Source organism: Dicentrarchus labrax, unplaced genomic scaffold, assembly GCF_905237075.1.
Source record: "Dicentrarchus labrax unplaced genomic scaffold, dlabrax2021, whole genome shotgun sequence".
In the NCBI taxonomy this organism is placed as follows: Eukaryota; Metazoa; Chordata; class Actinopteri; family Moronidae; genus Dicentrarchus; species Dicentrarchus labrax.
Window position 1 is genome coordinate 13130548 of NW_026136721.1, and position 21144 is coordinate 13151691.

Below are 21144 nucleotides of genomic sequence, written 5' to 3' on the forward strand. Positions count from 1 at the left end.
GTACTTAAGCAGCTATTTCTACTTTAAGAGGCGAATATTGCACATATTCCTCAGATACATTTATTTTACAGCACACTTAACAGATTATAGATCAGTTAAAAAGTTTAAATGATGCTTTGTTACAGATTAAACCATCCAACAAGTATATAAATTAGACACAATTAGCTCTGTCTCGATTACCTGTAACACCATGCATCATTAATAATAATCCAGTAATATAATACTGTGAAGGAAGCCATTCTGCATACTGCATAACGAGTATGTACTCATTTGTATGTACTTATCACAATAATCTCAGCTATCATATTATTGCCTGTGACTAAACGTGTAGGATCTATTGTCTGGCAGGTGCACTTAAAGCTCCAGTAGCGCCCTCTAGCGGCTGGCAGGCAGCCAGTTCCCCCCTGTTGCCTGTGTGATGTCTGGGGTACTGTAACAGGACAGCAGGTCCAACCATCAGTCCCAGTAGTAAGTGGAGATGGCCGGGTAAACAATAACGCCTCAGTGTTTTATTTACTATACACATTTCTACACTGCGGGAGTTTGTTTTTTTAATTTATTATAGATTTTAACCTCGGGCAGTTCGTTTTCGGCTAATTGGAAAGAGACTGGCTCTTCCATCAATTAGACGACACCGGCTTTTTGTTCCCGTCAGTCATGGCGATTGCCCACGTAGCCACCGAATACGTTTTCTCCGACTTTTTGCTGAAGGACCCCACGGAGGCGAAGTACAAAGGGCTGCGTCTGGAGCTGGCGGCGGACAAAATAGTCACGTTTCTAGCGGTGGGGCTGCCTTTGTTTCTCATCTCGCTCGCATTTGCCCAAGAGGTGTCAGTCGGTGAGTTGTTGGATATGTGAGCCTCCATCGTCTGAGGTTATAATCCTTTGAATTTCATCACGTACGATAATAACAGAAGCTATGCAGCCAATGGAAACCCTGGCGGAGCTGCTTTGTTTATCCCCCTCTGCTACGTCTTATTTAGTTTCAATTAACCACACTTATATGCAGTGGTGGGTGAGGCAGGGTGACGTGTGCGCATGTAGTGGGGTTATATTCAGTAAATGGATAGAAGGAGAGGTGTGAATACTGGAGAAGGTGTGGTTTATGTCTCCACCCTTCTGCTTATCTCACGCCCAGACAGAGAGGCAGGCAGACACTGCTCCTGCTGCTCCTCCTCCTGCTGCTCCTCCTGCTGCTGCTGCTGCTGCTGATGATGATAATAATGATGGAAACTTTGGGCATATGGACATACTGACAGACACCTCTACATGTATTCTAATGAAGCCCTTGTAGATAAGCTGGTGCCATATGGACCCATGTTTACTGTAAAGATAGCTCACATGAATCGACAGAAGGAGATCTGCAAGGTGTCTCCCTCTTTAGTGTGAAAACACAATATCTACAGCCCCATGCGCTGTTTAATATACCTACATAATCTTCTTAGGTCATAATGCCCACAGTCTGTTGTTGTTATCTGCCAGTCCTGCTAGAGCCCCTTATACACAAAATAGGATGGATCCAACACACTGCAAGCCTTGAGTGGACTTTGATTACAAATAATGATAATCATAAAGTAAATGCACATTATGGCCAAAATCCAACATTGATTTTTACTTTTAAATCTAATCACAAAGGAGGAGATGCAGAGAGAGAGAGAGAGAGAGCGAGAGAGTAAGTACAAAGGCCTTTTTCACAGCAGACATTTTGACTTGTCTTAGTAGGAACATTGCTGGTGTTCCTAATAACATTAACAAGGGCTTCATTCTGTAGTAATCATTAATGTTATTATTTACACCTGTGCTTTTCCTACTGTGGCATATCGACCTGTCTGCTGTATGCGTGAAGGCCTATTGTGCAAAAGAGGAGGCTGCTTAGTTTCATACATCAGACAGAACAGACGTCTGTGTATAATTAGTGGGTAGTGAATTATTAAAATAACTCAACAAATCAAAATATGGAATGGAAAAGTGAAGCATATCTCCATCTCATAAGAAACTATGGAAGTTAAGCAAACTATGGTCTAAGTGTTGATTGTTTTTAATGCCTCCTTGAAATGGCAACACTAAAATAACCCAATGCATTTGAATAGCTGGTTATTTATATGGAAGAGCTGTATTCTTTTACTGATCGCTGATTTTTTTTTTTTTTTTTTTAGAAATATTTTAAATGAATACTTAAAATTCAGGTGAAGTACAAACTGGTCTGTAGTGTCTGTAATGTTTTTCGCAACAAAAAAAGGTATAATAATAATACAAATAAAGACCTCCCACCTTTAAAATATAGAATCATAAATATGCAAATTTTGTTCATTTCTATAGTTTTTCTGCTGGACACAAGATGTCTCCTACTTCACTGTAAAGTCCATTCTCAGTGTTTGTGCACTGCTGGCAGAATTAGCTGTGCTAGCATTATGTGGAAAACTCATTGCTTCATGCTCCAACTGCAAACAGAAGTTGACTTACTATATATTTATATATAACTGGTACTATTATGATTAATACCTCAATTGATTTAACTGATACTTGGACTGTATGGCATAAATGGAAAACACAGAAAATGAGAATCCTGTAGCCAGAAGGTGCTCAGTTTGTTTAAAGCTTCATTCTGTAATATTAATATGACAGCTCCTGTGCTGCCAAAATGTTACTGTCTGTTCACTATGTGGGTCATTTGTGGGTTGTACGTGCCTGATTAGACTTCCCATTGTACACCTGCCATAATAGGGGATGGCATAATTGTTGACACAAAGTACGCTGAAGACAACCAATCAACAAATTAGGCCATGAGTAACAGAGGAGGGCTGACAGTTGCTTGTAGTGTTTGTTTCTCTTTGCTCTAATTCTTCACTTTCTTCATCCAGGTACCCAGATCAGCTGCTTTGCTCCCACTAACTTCTCCTGGAGACAGGCCGCATATGTGGACTCATTTTGTTGGGCAGCAGTACAGCAACAAGCTAACAGTTCACCACTATGGCTGCACAAGGTACAGATTAAAAACAGCTACATTAAAGTTATTCTAAGAACATCTAGAAATCAAAGTTGAGATATTTCTTCCTCTAATTCTTCTTTTTCTGTTCTGTTTTCTCCCTCTCTGATCCCTCAGTTCTTCCCATACATCCTGCTCTTACTGGCCATCCTGTTGTATATCCCGGCCCTTTTCTGGCGTTTCACTGCAGCTCCGCACCTCTCCTCTGACCTCAACTTTATCATGGAGGAGCTGGATCGCTTTTATAATCGTGCCATCAAATTGGCCAAGAATCTAGCATCCTTAGACAGCAAAGATGCACCTGAGGACACCCAGAGGTAATCGCACATCTGTTGTATTTCCTTCAGATAACCATGCTGTTGTAGGGAAGGGTTAATTGCCATGTGTCTTTTTCTGCAACAGTGCTTTGGACCTGACAGAGGGTTGCTTTAAATACCCTTTGGTGGAGCAATACCTGAAGACCAAGCGCTTTTCTCGCAGCCTCGTGGTCAAGTACCTTACATGTCGGGGCCTGACTCTGCTGATCCTCCTGCTGGCCTGCCTCTACCTTGGCTACTACATCCAACTGGCCTCTTTCACTGACGAGTTTCCCTGTGACCTGCGTACAGGGTTGCTGAAGAACGACAGCATAGTGCCGTCTGCTGTCCAGTGTAAGCTCGTGGCAGTGGGTGTCTTCAGGCTTCTCAGCTACATCAACTTGGGAGTGTATGTGCTTCTTGCTCCACTGGTGGTGTACGCTGCTCTTGGACCAGCTCGCCAGAGCTCCAGCTTTCTCCGGCCTTATGAGATGCTGCCAGGCTTTGGTGCTTTGGGTGTGGTCACACCCTTCTACAATGATCTCAGCATCTATCTGCTGTTCCTGCAGGAGAACCTGAGCGAACTCAAATCATTTAAATGTCTGCAGGTGGGTCCCAGCACAGATACTTGAAGGTCCAGTATGGTGGTTAAAATATGTCACCTGTGTTTGCTGTTGCTTTTGCTTTCAAAAAGTAGTGACATTGCTTGTTTACAGGTGCTTGAGTTGTTGCAACAAGCTGGTGATGAGGGGTTTGACGCCATGTGCCTACTGCGAACTCTGGGTCAGGTGAAGACTGATGTGTGTGACAGTAAGAAGACGTGCTCACGCAAGAACAACAAAGACACTAATAAAGCTGAAGAATGAGGTAAGGACGGATGGACGCTGAGTAACTTTAGTGAAATAAGCTTTTTATGTGGTGAAATTAACCTTGAGTGTGTTTTGTTTTGCTTCAGATCTCTCTGCCGTGTTGCTGAAGGATTGACCTTAACAGAATCTCTGCTGTGATGGAAGAGACAAACTGATGCACTTACCTTTATCTGAGTTTACAATGGGGTACTGACATGCAGCAGTGTAATCCATATCAGAAACAGAGGAGGCCTATACTCACACAGTCTGTAGTTTGGCCAGCAGACATTATACCTCTCAGATGTCTCATTTTTAATAAATGTGAATACTCCAAATACAAGTGTCTCAGGTCTGAGACGATCTGCTGCAGACCCCTGACCCTGTTTTTTTCTGAAATTAAATTCCTGTTTATATTTTTTTCTATGGTACATACTACTTTTCTCAGGATCTTAAATGCCTTCCAATATAAGCCATGTTCTTTGGACTGAAATCTGTAAATTATTTTCCAGGTGCCAGAGTCTACTTCCTGCCCTTTCTGGTAGAATGAGAAAAGTTTCTGAACACAGAGATGTATTTTTAGTTGAGGTGGTGTAATTAGAAGATTTAGTGAGTGATGAAAGTTTGTCCATCCAAAGTAAGCATAAACTAAACAACCATTTGTTAGGTATTATACGAACCCCTGGAGTAGCTTTGCCTGGATTGTAAAGCATGTGATTATTTGTATGTAAATGTGCCGTTAACAACAGGTGGTATACTGTATGTGCATGTTAATAAGACCCTGGGTTGTCCACACTGATGGACTGATGGCAGCTCTTCATTTGACATGAAAGATGAATTCATATTCTTCCATATTCTTCCTTCCAGGCTTTCATGAGCCCATATACGGTACAATTAAAGAATGTTGTTCTCCCTTCCATCATTATGGGGTCCTTCATTTAATAATCAACATTTAGATATTAAAGTATAATAAATAATAGAATATAATACTTAACATTAATGGTAATACCATATAATAACTATATAGTAGATGCTTTCCCTTCATAAAAGTTTAATGGGGAAGATGAGATGGAAACTTGTTTTGCAAGTAATGTATAACCTTATTGGTCTACTAACCTACATACCGTAGTAGAATCATTCAAACCTGATTATCCAATGCAGAGCCTGTTCCAGTGAGTCCCCCATTGCCGCTTAATCAAATCATCATCCCAATTTATGAGCCCAGTAAAGACAACCCATTGTAAAATATGACTCAGTTCTCAGTATCTAATTCAGGGATAATTGTGATAGACAGAAGTAAAACCTGTACAATCCAATAATAAGCAAACAACTTCCTTGCAATAAATATGATACATAAAAAGCCCCGTCTTATTAAAGTGTTTCTATTATGCTCCTCCATACATGTAAATAAGATGGAATAAATGTTATATACAGCACCTATGAATCTTACAAAATTAACTGAAGCCAAAAATAATATTACACTTTTAACTTCCACAATCTTGCATGAAAACTTCGGAGGACTTACAAAAACGATGCCTTGGTTGTTATTGCACCATAGCATGTCAACAGGGTGACAGGATCCTTCACTTTTCAGAGCTCAGCTTCTTGGCTCCGCCTCCCGCGGCTACAAGTTCGTTGAACAATATGATTGGATGATCGTTTCACAACGTCATCTCTATTGTCCAATGGCGTCCGAGAACCGACGCTTGGTTTGTATTTGGTTGGCGATACGAGCCCCGTCCTAACGTAATGAGAGATTAGTTTGTGCAATCACAATAGGTTTGTTGCACACATCCGAAACATTTAGCCTTACCTCGAACTACATCCTCTTAGTAGTAGCATGTTTTAATCGCCCTCTTATATGCAGGTGAGTCTGAATAGTTTCTGTTTTTCTGTGTTGGGCTATCACATTCTGGCTGAGTCGCTTAGCTAGCTATATTAGCTTAGCTTACAAAGCTTAGCCCTGGTATATGTGCTTTCTCACACGGCGGTCAGCTCTAAAAAGTAGCTAACGCGTTCAATGGCCATCTTTACTTTTTCGTACTTTACATAGATAAATGTAAAAACACGTTTCTGTAGCTTTTCTTTCCGTAGACACAGTATACCGGCACTAAATGCACGAAGCTATAGACTAACGATAGCTAACGTAGTTAGCATTCACTAACCGCAATAGTTTTGTGCCTTTGATGGGGAGGATGTCTGTGCTCTTATGGCAGATAAGGACAGTTTTAAGAGCTATACTGTGTTTTACTTCACCGTTAGGCGTCCCATCCCCATCATCCTGACACAAAGCGGCAGACATGGTAGAGCCAACAACACACAAGTTTGCATCCTTGGTAGAGGAGCTGAGTTTCTGGAAGGAGCAGGCAGAGAGACACCAGCAAAGGTAACATGATCAGTAACCATGGGCAAATCCAAAGAGATTATTTAATAGGACACTTAAATAATAATCATATATTAAAACTACACACTAATACAGTATGTGGAGTGCGTTATTTTTGGTGTAAACCTGGTTTTGTCATCAGGGCTGATGAGGCACAGGAGGAGCTACAGGAGTTTCAGCAGATGAGTCGAGACTATGAAGCAGAACTGGAAACCGAGCTGAAGCAATGCGAGAGTCGAAACAAAGAGCTGCTTTTAGACAACAACCGACTGCGCATGGAACTGGAAAGCATAAAGGTAGAGCACCTTGACTATAAATAGGCCTCTACAGAGCTGGGCAAGCCCTGGTGCTCTAGTTAGTGACGAGGATGATGATGAAGAAGAAGAAGACTGTTCTTTCTTGCAGACAGAGAACCAGAGACACACCCACGCACACAGACAGTCTTCAGCCAACCCAAATTCAGCATATCACTGCCATTGCCACTAGGAAAATTGCTGCCTGCTATAAGGCAGCTGACTGCTATTTTTGTTCAGTGCTCCATGGGGAAGAGAATATTAATGGAAGGAGTGAATGCAGGATTGTGCTGGAAAAACCCTGATTGCTCAAAGGTTGTTGGGGACGAGAAGGAGAAAGAACATTAGCATGGATTTTTTTTGTCTTTGCCAATGTCTAAAAAAATACACAGATCCTTCTATAATATGCTTACAGCTGCTTTGATTAATCTGCCGTGATACTGCAAAGCTGACTTTTCCTATGTCAATTAATTTGATGTCTGTGTGCTGTTTGCAGGAGAAATTTGAGGCTCAGCACTCTGATGCTTTCAGGCACATCTCAACTCTGGAGGAAGATCTGGCACAAACCAGAGCAGTGAGAGATCACCTGCAGAAATACATCAGAGAGCTGGAGCAGTCCAATGATGACCTGGAGAGGACCAAAAGGTTAGGATGTTTTGAGGATGTCACCAATGGGCTTCATCGTCAAGTGACAAACCTAACCGCTAACTCTGACTTTTGTACACACAGAGAGACTTAGACTATAGCACACTAATCCGATGAATCCAGTATAGTGATCTTTTATTGTCATCCTACTTGTTCCAGGGCCACCATAATGTCTCTGGAGGACTTTGAGCAGCGGATGAACCACGTCATTGAGAGGAATGCCTTTCTTGAGAGCGAGTTGGATGAGAAAGAGAACCTGCTCGAGTCAGTTCAGAGGCTCAAGGATGAAGCCAGAGGTATACACGCAAACATGCACTCACTGTACATAGCTTCTCAGGTTTACAAGAACTGCTGATTTCTCTACAAACTGACACTTGCATGCATAGCTCAGTGAATTTTGATCGCTGCTTTAATTTTTTCAAATCCTGTGTCTATTTATGTCCCGTCTATTCTTCCTGTTTATTCTGTAATTGATCTGATGCGTAGTTCTATTCTAGGGTGTATGTATACTCTGTGTACTGCCTAAGATCATAAGAAGGTTTTTAAGGGCTGTATGTGTGTTTTTCAATTAATACTGATAAAATATACTTGAATCCTTTTTAGCCACCCTTCCAGACAGCCACTGTTATTTTACGGTGGTATGAAAATTAACTTGCAGAAACCTTGAAACATGATAAAGTGTGGTAATCCATCACAGTTGATATCATATGTATTTTTATTGTTAAGTTTGGGGCCCTGAGTTATCGAGAACAGGTAGCCTGGCTACAGGCAACAGGCTGACAATGCCAGGACACACTAAGGCTACGTTCACACTGCAGGCAAAAGTGGCCCAAATCAGACTTTTATGCCCATATGTGACCCATATCTGATTTTTTTTTTTTTTTTTTTATGACAGTCTGAACAGCACAAATCCAAATATTTTTTTAAAAATCCGATCCAGGCCACTTTCGACCTCTCTCTGAACGGTTCATCCGACTTTTTCAAGTCACTGCAGTTTCATTGTTGTATTATATGGAACATAATGAAACCGTATATCTGTGTGTCTTGTGTGTTAGACCTTCGCCAGGAGCTGGCTGTACGTCAGAAGGAAAGACGGCCATCCAGCAGCCTGGGCAAAGACATGGATCGAGCAGATCTGCCATGCCCATCAGCTGGGAACCCATCCATCCCCGTCACACCCTCCAAACCTCTCAGCTCATTTGCCACGCCCCCTGCTTCCAGTATCCGACGAGGTAAATAGAAACACTCGGTCTGCAGTAATAACTACAGTGATGGTTAATGTACCACTTTCGTATTAACAGACTGTGTGTTTATTGACTCATGTGTTTTGTTTTAGGTGATGGTCTAACAGGGACTCCCCTCACCACATCAGCTAGAATATCTGCACTCAACATTGTCGGGGAGCTGCTGAGAAAAGTTGGAGTAAGAGATTTAAAAATCATACCAACCCAGTGAATACATGCTTTTACAGACTACTGTGTTGTCATAGGACAGTCTCACTACATGTTTGGCCTTTCTGTGTATGAGCTGACCAACCATTTTTGATATCCCTGTCAGAATCTGGAGTCAAAGTTGGCGTCCTGTCGAGACTTTGTCTACGATACATCTATCAGCAGACCAGCACTTCCGGCTGGTCCTAGTAGTCCTTCTGGTTTAGAAAGAGGCTCTGAGATCCAAGCTACCAGCATGAGCCCCCCTCCTCAGTACGACAGGTGAGGAAAACAGTGGCACAGTCTAAAGTGTAACAACTGGAAAAACTCTTGTTCTTGTGGGTCTATCAATTATTACGTAGAAGTCCGTTATCTTACTTGTACTAAACACGGCAGGCTTATTTTTGATCATAAGCTACTGTTGTAATCAGGCTCTTTTTATGCAGGTTTAGTCAGGTGTCCACTGTGGTTAATTTATTCCTCAGACTTTCAGGATTTGTGAAGTTGCTGTGTTTTTAAAGGCACATTTCACAAACCCGGGTCTGTACTTGTTTTGCTGGGGTTTCCTAACAGATGTGGTGAGTGTAAAGGTATGAAAATCCCTGAATGCAATTATGAAAATAAGAACCAGGTTGAAAAATACAGGGAGTTTAACTTTGATAGGTAAAGTAAAGCATGCTGGTACCCAGTTTTTTCACCCCTTGAGCATCCAGTATACTGCAACATAAACTGCACTGCTGTTGAGTTCATGATGTAAACTATGAAATCAGTTTATTAATATATGCCATAATATTAACTTTGACTAAACCTGTGAAAATGGACTGCTCAGTCGTTGTCCTTATTTTCATACACAGCAACATTTTTACAGGATTATTTTAATCATTTTATTTTCGCGTCCGTAAAGCCAGCAAATACAGGTAATAATAAATATTTAATCTCAGGTTTGCTCATGTGTCTATGTGCTGCATTTTGTCTTGCAGTTTAGTGAAGCGGTTAGAGTTCGGACCAGCTCCTCCGAGAGGAGTCTCCCAGGGTGCCCAGTCTCCGCAGGGAGGTGTCAAGATTCTGCTATGAGAGGAAAAAGGAGGCGAACCACCCCCCTCCTTCAATAATCTGACACCAACCTGTCCTCTCCCTCCTTAATAAACTACAGCAATGGGACCTTGAACTGAGCAGTCTTCCCTTGTCGTCCTGTGCCCTGCTGAACTATTTGAACAAGAAAGCCGCTCTCCCAGCTCCATGCCCCACATAATCAGCGCATGGACTTCTGCTGCCTCGGGCTAACATCACACTATATCTGTCATAGGACCCAGCACTACAGCTTGTGTAAAAGAAGCTACAATGTATCTTCTACTGTGACGCTGTGGTGGGTAGCATCTAAAAAATCCTTCTGTGTTACTGATTAGCTTTTTGTGGCGGATCGGGTATAACAGGGCTGTTGAAACGTTACTGCATCCAGAGAACAGATTTAGGCTGGTTGTTGCACTTGCCCATCGATCATTACATGAATAACAGCTACTGGATGTGAACCAGTTATAGAACTTGGAGTGTCATTTATAAAAAGGTTGGATCATACAAATATTGTCCAGAACTTTAAAGCTTTATCAATGAAAAACTGACCAAACATAAAAGAAATGGAATAGATTATTATTATTATTTCTTTTTTTGTTTTTTTGACATGGAATCTGATGTGAAAACTTTAAAGTCTGTTTTTGTTCTTTATTCTTTGAACTATGGGCTCAAATGATGTAGCACTGAACAACAACGGCATATACTAACATCTGTTGTGGAGGAGCTAGATATCGTAATATTTTTCTTTCCAAGCTGAGCCCCCAATTATTTTTTTCTAGAAGAGATTCGCAATTAAAAAAAAAAAAAAAGTTGAGAATGAATTAGTCGCAGCCAGGAACTGATGCTAGTATTTTAGCCATCGCTGCCTTCATCAGTGTTGTTTCCTGTTGAGTTTGTAGGCCTTGCTTTGCTGTATTTGATAAAACAAGTGAAATAGTTTATTTATTCCCCATGCTGCCAGGCTTCTACAATTCAGATGATACCACTTTTCTTCAGGCTAGTTTAATCTGACATGCCATTCAGTTTGACCCAGGTCCTTCCTGCCACCTCCTTCCTGCCATTGCACAGACTTGTTTTAGCAGACTCATTTCTTCCTGGTATGCAAGGTTTATGAATGTGAAGTTTAGGATTATGTTTTGTTTTGCTTCAGAGGTGATAAGATGTTCATTTGTTGTGCCACAGATTTATGATCTAAGGTTGTCAATAACATTTATTCTGAATTTAGCTGACTGTAGAAGTTAGATGGGCACATGTTCACTACTGAATGTACAGTAATAATTCCCTAATAGGTGTGAGACCTCCTGTCGGCCATCAAGGGTTATATGGTGGGTGAATGGGGGGGAAAGTACCAAGCAATAATAGATTTTAATAGATCAAAGATAAGCACAGCTCATAGTATATTTGTGTAGGTATATAGAGCCTATATTGAATTCCCTTTTCCTGCCTTTTGAAGAGAGATATTGTAAATGGGGAAATGGAGTGATAAACTATATTTGTGACGTCTGTACTTTTCCCTAAAATGTTTCTGGTCAATCTTGAGTTGTCACTACTGCCAACCAGCAGCTCATTAAGCAAATATTACCGTACATATCTCAATATCACGTTTATACAGCGGTCGTCGCTGCAGTGTAGCCTGTGTGTAGGAATGAACTCGTGGTTCATGCATATCAGAACTGGATGTCTTTTCTTTCTTCTCTGCTGTCTAACCTTCCTTCAACTAACACAAGCTGACTGTAACTGTAATCCACAACCACTGTGTACTGGGTGTTTGTATGCAGCAACTGCTTCTGTATTTGGACTTTAAACTGTATGTGCCTGAGGTACTATACCCAACTTTGGTCCTATTGGTTTGCAGTTTTTTTTTTAATTGAACTGAACAGATGAGAATAACGTTCTGTTGTGATGATCCAGTTTGATCTTTGAAGTTACTGACCAAGACAGAAACATTAAAAGGAGAAAATCAAAGTTTTTTTTTAAAGATCTTTATTTCTTGTGCAGGTGGTTCAACAATTAATAGATACGATTGGTGTAATGTAAACATCAGTTGATTACATATAATAATAATATGATCAAATGAGAATGAGTTAGTTTAGGAGGATCAGGGGCTATTTGAACATGTACAGGAAATCCAGCCAAAAATGGTGTTGCTAGGTGCCATACTGAAATCTGGCTTGAGATTTAATTGCTGGGGTTACCCTGAACCGTGTCGGACCTAAAACATTGACATTACTGAAAAGTAATCTAAACACATCCGGGCACAAAAAGGTGCAAATAATATAAAAAGGTGACTTTAGAAAATGTTTAACAGCTAAATATTGGTTTGTTGGGGTACAAACAGGAGCACTGACTGGATGCAGACTGAGTATATCCAATCTGTCGGACCCACTTCAGTGCTGCTCTGAAACACTAACAGCAGTCACAGGCAACAGGACGACAGTCGCTGATAATAGTTACAGATCCATAGATTTACATGATGTCTCTGCTTTAAGTTCAAAGGTGACCCTTTACTTGCAGGATAGCGTGGTAATTAGAGGCGCCTATTCTTGTGTACAAAACCTGGCATAAGAAAGAATCAGTCATTCAGTGCCGTACAAAACAGTGTCAATTTAAAAAATAAAATAAAAGGAACAACAAATCACACAGCAGAGCCACCAAAACAACTCCCCTAGTTGATATCAAGTCCTTCTCATTGTGTGCCAAGAAAAGGTGCTCTGAGACAATAAGTACACTATTGGAAATGGGAGGCAATATATATTTAAGTGATATGGAAGAACTAGATAGCATAACAGGCTTTGAAGTTATTCTCCGTTGAAGTGGCAGACCTTTCCCTGGTAGGTAATTCTGATGTCTGGTAATTTGACGCCCTTTACTCCACGGACTTGGTTCCATTGAAGTCGCTTTGGGAGTCGGCCTCCTCCTCTGAGGCATCCTCGACCACCCTTCGGCCTCCACCCATACGCCGAGGTGTGCTGCCAAAGGAGGGCTCATTTCCACGCCTAGAATGCCACAGAGATGCACACAAGACAGAGATACAAACACAGAAACATATTCCCAGAGTGAGAGGAGTTGTTATGTGACACATATTCCGAGCTTGTTGAGGTTTGTTTGACAACCACTCGGGGTGTTGATGAAATACAGAATGTACAGGTTGTGCTTTGGTTACAGGATAAGCACGCTGGTTATCTTTTGTAACTCATTTGACTCCTGGCTCAGGAAAATGAGTTTGGTTTATGGCAATTAAACCAAGCACTGAGAAAAATATGGCCACCAGTTAGATATAATTGTAATGGAGGGTGACTCAAATATTTCTGTTGTTTCTAAGGAAATCGTGGTAGTGGATGAGCCATATTTCTCTCAGTTACGCTCAATGAAAGAAATGACAGCATTAGGAGTGTGCACGGGGGAATGAAAAGTTATGGTAAGTTAATAAGAAAGGATGATGGGGTAACTTTTAGGTGCAGAGGTACCTGCTGTGCTACTCCTTGGGTTCAGGGTTGCCTCTGGAATAGAGATGGACATGATTGTTTTGCTTGTGCTCAGTAAGGCTACCGTGTTAAACCCTACTACAATCTTAAAGCTGTAAATGTGTGTTTACAACCCTTTTAAGGTGAGTGTACAGACAATGTGCTCTTTAGCACTCAAATGTAGGTGACCTGGGAACAATAACACTATTGGAGTTGATTTATTTGGTTTATTTGAGAAAATATGCTTAATACACATATTTTACGCATACACAGACATCCTCCAGATAGTGACTATTTACCATTCCGCTCTACCTGGCCAAGAAGAAAGATAGACAGTCTCTTTGGCACCTTGTCCTACCTGAGTTTGCTCTTGAGAGAGTTGACCTCACGGCTCATGGCATCGTTGGCTTCAGTGGCTTCATCCAGCTCCCGCTGCAGCTTCCTGCGGGCGGCTGTAGCACGCTGAGACTCTTCCTCTGACTCCTCCAGCTGTCGCTTCAGCTGCTTCATGCGGGTATTTGCCTTTTCCGCCTGGTGTGCGAGTGGAGCACGTATGCAAAATTACTATTTTACTCCCAGCTAACCATCCACTCACAAATACAGACACATTTGTCTGTACACACAAGGAAAATGGACGGACTTGTGTTTGAGCATGAGTGCAGTGAGTGATCGTACCTGGTCTTTGTACTGCTCTCCCTGTTTCCTTTCGTCTTCCACCTGCATTATCAGGTCCTTGAGCTTCTTGTCCTTCTGGCGTATACTCTTGGCAGATGCCTGCTTCTCCCTGAGAAACGAAAAAAAAAGAGTTCAGGGAGGAATACAAAGTGTAACTGATGTTAATTGTAAACACATTCTGGTGAAATATGGAAACCAAATCTATAATAATGGAACTGGAAACCACTGTTTATGAATGGAATGACAAAAAAACTATTTTATTAAACATAATCTTTGACTCTGTCCCTGACCTGCTCTCCTGCTCCAGCTGCTCCTCCAGCTGTGCCACTTTAGCCTCCAAGGCGGAGATGGAAGACTTGAACTTGGACTTGACCTGGTTCTCCATCTCCTGCAGCTTGGCCTTCAGCTCCTTGTTCTGGCGCTCCATCTGCTGCCTGGCGCTCTCGTTCTTCTGGGAGGTGCTGCGCTCTGTCTGCAGCTCGTTGTTCAGCTGATCCACCTGTGGACAGGAATGCATGCAAAGAGAGGGGTGAAGCTTCTGCACTTCTTTGAGCCCTTTAATGGGTCAGGAAGCTGCTACTATCATGTCACCTGCTGTGTGCTCTTCCTCAGCCTGTCGTTGAGGATCTCCATGTTGCTCTGCTCTTCCTCCAGCTCCTCCTCTAGCTGTGAGATCTTAGCTTCCAGACGACGTTTCTCATCTGCCAAGGCTGACCTGCACGCACAGAGCACAGCAGAAAACAGATGTAACCATCACTTGTCTTCTGCGCCCATTTTGCAGACAAAGGGACAGAATCAAGTTCTCCACCCACTTCCCAGAGGAGTTGCTGGCCAGCTCATCGGACAGCTCATCTCTCTCGGCCTCTGCCTGCTTCCGTGCCCTCTCAGCAGCAGCCAAGTCCTAGAAACATATTAGAAGTGAATCCTTTATTTCAAACCTCTGCTCTTAAACAAGTTTCTGCCTTGTGAGGAATCAAATGTGTTACCTCCTGTAGCTGCATGAGCTCAGCCTCCAGACTCTTGGCCTTCTTCTCACTCTCCTTTGCGGTAGCCAACACCTCCTCTCTGGCAGCGCGGGCGTCTTCGAGCTCCCTCTGGTAGTCCTTCATCTGGCCCTGGTGGGATGAAGAAAAACAAAGGAAGCAATAGAGAGGGCGATGAGACAATCAGAGCCAGGATGTGAATTATTATTATACCAGGTATGTTATTAGTTACAGTCCTTAGGCCAGAGCTTTGACCCGATTGTTGATGCAGTGCTGTGAACAACGCACTTCTCAAAGTCATACTGTTAAGTACTCTCTTTGTAGTGGTAGTGGTATTAATTGCATGTGAAACATTTTTTATCTTTCATCAGTTTCCCATAGTTACCCAATATTACACCTGTTTAGTTGGACGATAGTACTATAAATGCTTTATTTACAAGCTTGCAACTCACAAGTAATGCTAAAAACAAACATTTAAATCTAAAATCTAAAATAAAATTGCAAAGTGAACATAATTGTCCTCTCACCTGGAGCTTGCGTAGCTGTTTGATGGCCTCATCTCGTCCCTTACTGGCCGTCTCGATCTGTCCCTCCAGATCTTTCATGTCTGTCTCCAACTTCTTCTTGGCTGCTGTTGCCAGGGTTCTCTGCTTACGTTCATCCTCCAACTCCGTCTCCAGCTCACGAACCTGCAGTCAATATGTATCAATGCTTGGAATACCGACACAGCTGATGTGACATGCTCTGATGGTGGCTCAGATCATGTTTTCATTTGTAGGACGAGATATTTTATGCCTCTTTACCTGTTTGATAAGCTGTCTCTTCTTCTCCTCTCCCATCTCATCTCGTCCCTGGAGGTCCCTCTCAAACTGGGCCTTCAGGGCCTGCATGTTGACCTCAAGGCGCAGCTTGGCATCCTCAGCCGCCTGCAGCTCGTCCTCTAGCTCCTCCAGCTGGGTCTTCATCTCTTCCACCTGGGCTTCCAGGCCTCTCTTGGACTTCTCCAGCTCGTGGACCTGCCATCAATATATTGTCAAATCAACTGCTATATTTTGGTGTAAATAGCACAAAGAAATGAGACTAGTCAAACCAAACTTCCGACCAAAATATCAACTGGTCAGTCTCCCACACTAAGTGATGTTTTGAATGAAATGATGTTCCAGCACTAACATTTTTTCCCACATCGTCCTTGGAGCTGATAATGTCTTCCATCTCCATCCTCAGGGCCTTGTTGGCTCTCTCCAGCTCCTCTCTGGAGCCCTGGGCCTCCTCCAGAGCTCTCGCCAGGGACAGAGCCTTGGTCTCCTTCTCTCTGGCCTCGGCTTCAGCACGGTCTCTTTCATCGGCGTATTTACTGGAGATACTCTTCTCCTCGGCCAGCATCTGGAGACCACAGAGGACAGAAAACCATGAGCTAACAGTAATTATAGTAATTTTAAGTTTGAATGTGTAATTAATTAGTCTCTTTTTTTTAAATGTTAGTAGTGAAAAATGCTATACCAATGTATTATTATAGCAGTTATCTCTTAGTGTTACCAGTTTTTTGATTTAACTGACCTGATCAAACTTCTTCTGCTTCTTCTCCAGGTTTGACACATTCTGTCTCTGGTTGTCCAGGTCCATCAGTGTGTCCTCGAGCTCCTGCTGCAGACGGTTTTTGGTCTTCTCCAGCTTATCATACGCAGAGGCCTTCTCCTCAAACTGGGTGTTTGCTGCCTCCAAATCTCTCTGCAGACGTTTCTTGCCTTCTTCCAGCAGCTCAATGTTTCCTGTCATTTCCTCTAGCTTCTTCTTTGAATCTGACAACTGTGAGAAGAAGAGGAATTTAAGGCACTAAATATGTAGACAATTAATCTACCTTTTGTGTTGAAGTTTGTTCATCCTCCAACGTCTGTACTAACTTCGTAAGACTCTGACCTGGATGTTGAGGGTGGACACGTGTCTCTCCACGTTCCTCTTGGCCTCCATCTCCTCTTCAAGCTGCTCCTGCAAGCTATTCTTGTCGTCTTCTGCTTGCCGCAGTTTCGTAGAGAACTGCAGTTTCTGACGTGTCTCCTCAGCCAGCAGTTCCTGTAGCAGCATACCAGGTCAAAGGTCAGTGCTTTAATGGACCTATGAGCCTAAGCATTATGTAGTATATTTTATTGTCACAGAAAAGGTTACATGTGGAACTGACACTGTTTCAGCTCTAAACCTTACCTGTGAGTCTTGGAGTTGGGAGGAAAGGCTGCTAACATCTTTGCTCAGCTTGATGTTCTTGCCCTCTGCTTCATTAAGTAGGTTTGTCACACTGTCCAGTTCAACCTGTATGAAAACAAAGATGAAGTTTCTGGGACTTATGAGCATATCAGTGTGGTAGCTTTTAAAAATGTAGACTTTTTTAATGTACATTACTGATGTAACTACTAATAGTCATTTACAGTGATCTTAGAGCAGCGCTCTCCCAGCTCAGCCTTCTGCTTCTCGCTGTCGTTGAAGCGTGACTGCAGATCTGCCACCTGACTTTCCAGCTTCTTCCTCTTGTTCTCCCCATCTTGTTTGGCTTGGCTGAGCGAGCGCACCTCCATGGTCAATTCTGACGTCTCCTTCTCCAGGGCTTGTTTAGCCTTGTCCAGGTTTGACTTGACCTGAGCAGAAGAGAGAAAAATTCAAGATCAATATTGTGTGTATTAGAAAGAGAGGAGAAAAGGGAAGTTTGTCTTTCAGAAACAGTATCAGATAAAATAAACAAGCTAAATGATAGCTGAGTATTTCTAACACTGTACGAAACGATGGCCTACTCGTTTAGCCTGCTCCAGCTGTTCTGTGAGCTCCTCTGTAGCCTGGGTGTGTTTCTGTCTCATCTCCTGTATCTGGGCTTCATGGGTGCGGTTCTCATCCTCAATGGCTCTCTTCAGCAGGTTCACCTCCTGCTCACGTTTGGCCCTGAATGATGGATCATGCAGATGTTTGTCATATTTATTTACCACCTCTGTCTCACACCTCAACTCAACAAGAAATAATATTTATGTTTCTTGGTTTGTTGCAGTGTTGGTTTGTCTCAAGATCCTTAATAATACACATTTGTATATCTCAGTATTGTTTGACGGACCTTAGTTCCTGCTGTGTGGCAGTGGTGTCCAAGGTGTCCTCTAGCTCTGACTTGAGGGCCTCCAGCTCCTCCCCAAGGTCACGTTTGATCTTCTCAGCCTTGTTCCTCGCCGCCCTCTCAGAGTCAAGGTCCTCTTGCAGGTCAGAGATGTGTCCCTCCAGCTCTCTGATCTTCTTCAAAGCGTTGTTCTTCTGAGCTGTCTCATCTTCTAACCTGAGAGGAAGAAGAGTGCATATTTGCATATTTGTTAGCATGATAGAGATAATAAATAGCATCCAGGAAGTTAAAAGTTGAGGTGCTACACAGGTATACAAGTGTTAACCCTTACCTGGCCAAGGCATTCTGTAACTCCTCCTCCTTCTTTGCAAGCTGGGCTTTAAGGTCAGCAATCTGGGCCTGCAGGTCGGCTATCTGCTCTTGCATGTCATTCGACTCTGCTTCCAATTTACGCTTAGCCTTATCCAGCTCCTGTCGACTCTTCTCTTCCTTTTTCAAGCGGACTAGAAGCGGGAAGATAAAAATCTGCATAAATGTTTTTTCCAAACTACAAGCAGGGCTCTGACTGCAGCATCAATAATGGTTTTTGAGGGTGTTAATGCATGACAATCCACAAGAAATGATTACCCTCTAGTTCAGAGATCATGGACTCATGTTTGTTTTTGAGCTTGGTGAGGTTCTTTGACTTCTCCTCCTCCTCTGCCAGGTTGGAACTGAAGTCCGCAATCCTCTCCTCCATCAGCTTCCTCTCCTACAAAACACCAAAAAGGTCATCTGTTTGCAGAATTTCTGCTTTCTTCTTTCGATACAGTAACTCTCTTTATAAGTGACGGACCAATATAAGGGCCTGTTTGTCCATACTCACCTTCAGCAGCTTGTTGTTGTGGTCCTCCATCACCAGGATGTCATCCTCCAGCTTTTTGATCTTCCCCTCACAGGTGACCTTCTCCAGATGCAGCTTTTGGCGGGCATCTTCCTCCTCCTCCAAATGTTCTTCCAATTCCTACATGAAGAATACTGTAGCTTCAGTTTCTGCTGCCATTCCATCACATTATTCCCATTCCTACTTATTACCATGCTCAGCTGTGTAGAGGGTACACAAGTGAGGTGAAGTTCCATAGCTATTTAACAGCAACAGGAAACAGTAACTTAATAATCATATGTGTAGACCTGCATCTGCTGTTGCATCTTCTTCTTATCCACTAACAGCGCCTGAGCACGTTCTTCCTCTTCATCCAGTCTCGCCTCCATCTCGTGGAGTATCTCCTCCAATTCCTGCTTCTTAGATGCCAGTCGGACCCTCATCTCCTCGGCCTCAGCATAAAGCTCTGTCTCTGCTTGAAGCTGCTCTTGCAGTGCATTCCTCTCCTCCAAAACCTGAAGCAGAGAGAAAGGAAAAAAATTGAGTGCTCTGCTTAATTGCCAGTAGATTCCTGGTAGACCTTTAACAGGAGCTTATTCTTATTGAAATGGTTTCACTTGTGTATTAAATGACCACTGGAAAGGGACAAGTGAAAGCAAAATAAAAGTTTAGAAATGTGTTTGTGTCATTATCGCAGATTTTGTCCTTTACCGCTGTATGTTTCAAGGAGATCTCCTTCAGCTCAGATTCAAACTTGATAGAAACTTCTTTGGCTTTCGCCAGCTCTTCGTCCTTCAGACTCATCTCCTCTTCCTGTCGGGTCACTTGCAGCAGAGGCTTGACCTATGGTACAGGAGCATGGGCAACAACCACATTTTTAAAATTGGGTAAAGGCAATATAAGGCTAAGTTTGTCATTTATATAAAGAATTTCCATTAGAAATATAAGAACAGCCTCAAATATAAGGTTGTACTGTGATTTTGTTGCATTCCTGACCTTTGTGAAGAGCCTCCACCACTGCCAGTTCCTTAGTTTGAGGTAGGCAGCACAGTTCCTCTGGATCACTTTCATGGCTGTGAGTTGCTGTTGCCTCTTGGCAAATGCCCTTTAAAAATACAGCAGTGAAACCAATATATCAAGTAAAATATGAAGCAATATTTTCTATTGTCTAATTTATAGCCATAAAAAAGGCAAAAAAGTACAAACAGTTATGAAAGCTTCTCTCTACTGTTAAATAAAGAGGGCCAAACTACTGTCTAAAAGATTAGCTATACTAAATTTATGAGCATTGTAACATAAACAACACAATTCATTATGTGAGAGGAGGCTTGTATATTCATACTTTCTGGCCAGGAAGCCTCTAGCCTGGGCCTGGAAAGCAATGATGACCACAGTGATCTTCAGATCTCTCTCCTCCTCCAGCTGGGCCAGCACTCCTGTGCGGAAGAAGATCTTACTCTGTCCGATCCTATACAGGTTAGGGTCCAAGTCCAGGTGCTTGATCTACACAGACAGGAGATCAGTGAGACCAAGAATGCCCACGGTACGAAAACTTCAGAATTAATTTCAATTATCAATAATTGTGGATGGGGAATTTTGACCCAGAGTGTTTACCATGAGGCAGCAGGCTTGTTTGCCATCCATGAAACCTTTCGGGATAGCGCTAGCAGCCAGGATTTCATAACTATCAGACAGGAAAGAGAGAGGGAGATGTTGAGAGAAGTTTACAGAAATATTATAAACTCTCGTAGAACTTTATAGGTTGCTGAGTCTCCTCTGTTCCCACTCACCGCTGGCGGAACTCCTGGAAGACGATTCTGTTGGGAAATCCTTGTCGGCAGATTCTGATCCCCTCCAACACACCGTTACACCTCAGCTGCTCCAGGACCAGGTGAGCATCCAGCTTCCCTGCCTGAGGAGAATGGGATTTTAGTACTATAAGACTAAGTTTTACAACATAAATATATTTTTATCATTCAATACTGAATGATTACTGCATTATGTGGTTATTTATTATACCGTAGATGTAAAATAAAAGCAATTATTAGTTGGATTATGCCATAAGGCAACAGGGCGGTTACAGGAAGCTGTAGAGACTGCACCCTGAACAGATCACCAGCCTA

At 42.5% G+C, this 21144-nt stretch overlaps 3 protein-coding genes across 5 annotated transcripts in view; 2 read left to right on the forward strand and 1 right to left on the reverse strand.

The window, feature by feature from the left end:
- The first annotated feature begins 412 nt into the window (after positions 1-412).
- LOC127354199 (pannexin-1-like) lies at positions 413-5044 on the forward strand. The gene is made up of 6 exons (XM_051383950.1): positions 413-838; positions 2862-2983; positions 3104-3303; positions 3389-3890; positions 3999-4149; positions 4238-5044. Exons 1-5 carry the CDS (start codon positions 658-660, stop codon positions 4146-4148), a joined length of 1155 nt encoding a protein of 384 aa, XP_051239910.1. The 5' UTR covers positions 413-657; the 3' UTR covers position 4149; positions 4238-5044.
- Positions 5045-5827: 783 nt separating this feature from the next.
- On the forward strand, positions 5828-11914 carry LOC127354246 (nuclear distribution protein nudE homolog 1). The gene is made up of 9 exons (XM_051384034.1): positions 5828-5994; positions 6390-6513; positions 6653-6806; positions 7300-7448; positions 7608-7744; positions 8504-8680; positions 8785-8870; positions 9006-9160; positions 9859-11914. Exons 2-9 carry the CDS (start codon positions 6428-6430, stop codon positions 9950-9952), a joined length of 1038 nt encoding a protein of 345 aa, XP_051239994.1. The 5' UTR covers positions 5828-5994; positions 6390-6427; the 3' UTR covers positions 9953-11914.
- Positions 11915-12091: 177 nt separating this feature from the next.
- Positions 12092-21144, reverse strand: part of myh11a (myosin, heavy chain 11a, smooth muscle) — a 28198-nt gene continuing 19145 nt past the window's right edge. For 2 of the 3 annotated variants that reach the window (XM_051384032.1, XM_051384031.1), the window contains 25 exons: positions 20812-20933; positions 20636-20705; positions 20364-20524; positions 20018-20126; positions 19733-19864; positions 19330-19536; positions 19025-19162; positions 18787-18910; positions 18491-18662; positions 18163-18375; positions 17852-17996; positions 17492-17698; positions 17271-17375; positions 16989-17141; positions 16629-16877; positions 16242-16454; positions 15875-16087; positions 15599-15760; positions 15075-15203; positions 14901-14989; positions 14680-14803; positions 14379-14587; positions 14089-14197; positions 13772-13944; positions 12092-12945 (listed from right to left, as the gene is read on the reverse strand). In XM_051384032.1, the coding sequence (XP_051239992.1) occupies positions 12816-12945; positions 13772-13944; positions 14089-14197; positions 14379-14587; positions 14680-14803; positions 14901-14989; positions 15075-15203; positions 15599-15760; positions 15875-16087; positions 16242-16454; positions 16629-16877; positions 16989-17141; positions 17271-17375; positions 17492-17698; positions 17852-17996; positions 18163-18375; positions 18491-18662; positions 18787-18910; positions 19025-19162; positions 19330-19536; positions 19733-19864; positions 20018-20126; positions 20364-20524; positions 20636-20705; positions 20812-20933 (3858 nt within the window). In that variant the 3' untranslated portion in view covers positions 12092-12815. Of the gene's footprint in view, positions 12946-13416; positions 13450-13771; positions 13945-14088; positions 14198-14378; positions 14588-14679; positions 14804-14900; positions 14990-15074; positions 15204-15598; positions 15761-15874; positions 16088-16241; positions 16455-16628; positions 16878-16988; positions 17142-17270; positions 17376-17491; positions 17699-17851; positions 17997-18162; positions 18376-18490; positions 18663-18786; positions 18911-19024; positions 19163-19329; positions 19537-19732; positions 19865-20017; positions 20127-20363; positions 20525-20635; positions 20706-20811; positions 20934-21144 lie in introns of all 3 variants that reach the window. The other variant, XM_051384033.1, reaches the window with a different exon arrangement.

What these genes read in the sequence shown, in the direction of transcription:
- LOC127354199 (XM_051383950.1), top strand. Translation starts at nt 658, where the DNA reads ATGGCGATTGCCCACGTAGCCACCGAATACGTTTTCTCCGACTTTTTG. An exon ending in GCACCTGAGGACACCCAGAG is followed by an intron (nt 3,304 to 3,388) that starts GTAATCGCACAT and finishes TTTCTGCAACAG; the next exon opens with TGCTTTGGACCTGACAGAGG. An exon ending in AATCATTTAAATGTCTGCAG is followed by an intron (nt 3,891 to 3,998) that starts GTGGGTCCCAGC and finishes GCTTGTTTACAG; the next exon opens with GTGCTTGAGTTGTTGCAACA.
- LOC127354246 (XM_051384034.1), top strand. Translation starts at nt 6,428, where the DNA reads ATGGTAGAGCCAACAACACACAAGTTTGCATCCTTGGTAGAGGAGCTG. An exon ending in GCTCAAGGATGAAGCCAGAG is followed by an intron (nt 7,745 to 8,503) that starts GTATACACGCAA and finishes CTTGTGTGTTAG; the next exon opens with ACCTTCGCCAGGAGCTGGCT. An exon ending in CCCCCTCCTCAGTACGACAG is followed by an intron (nt 9,161 to 9,858) that starts GTGAGGAAAACA and finishes TTTGTCTTGCAG; the next exon opens with TTTAGTGAAGCGGTTAGAGT.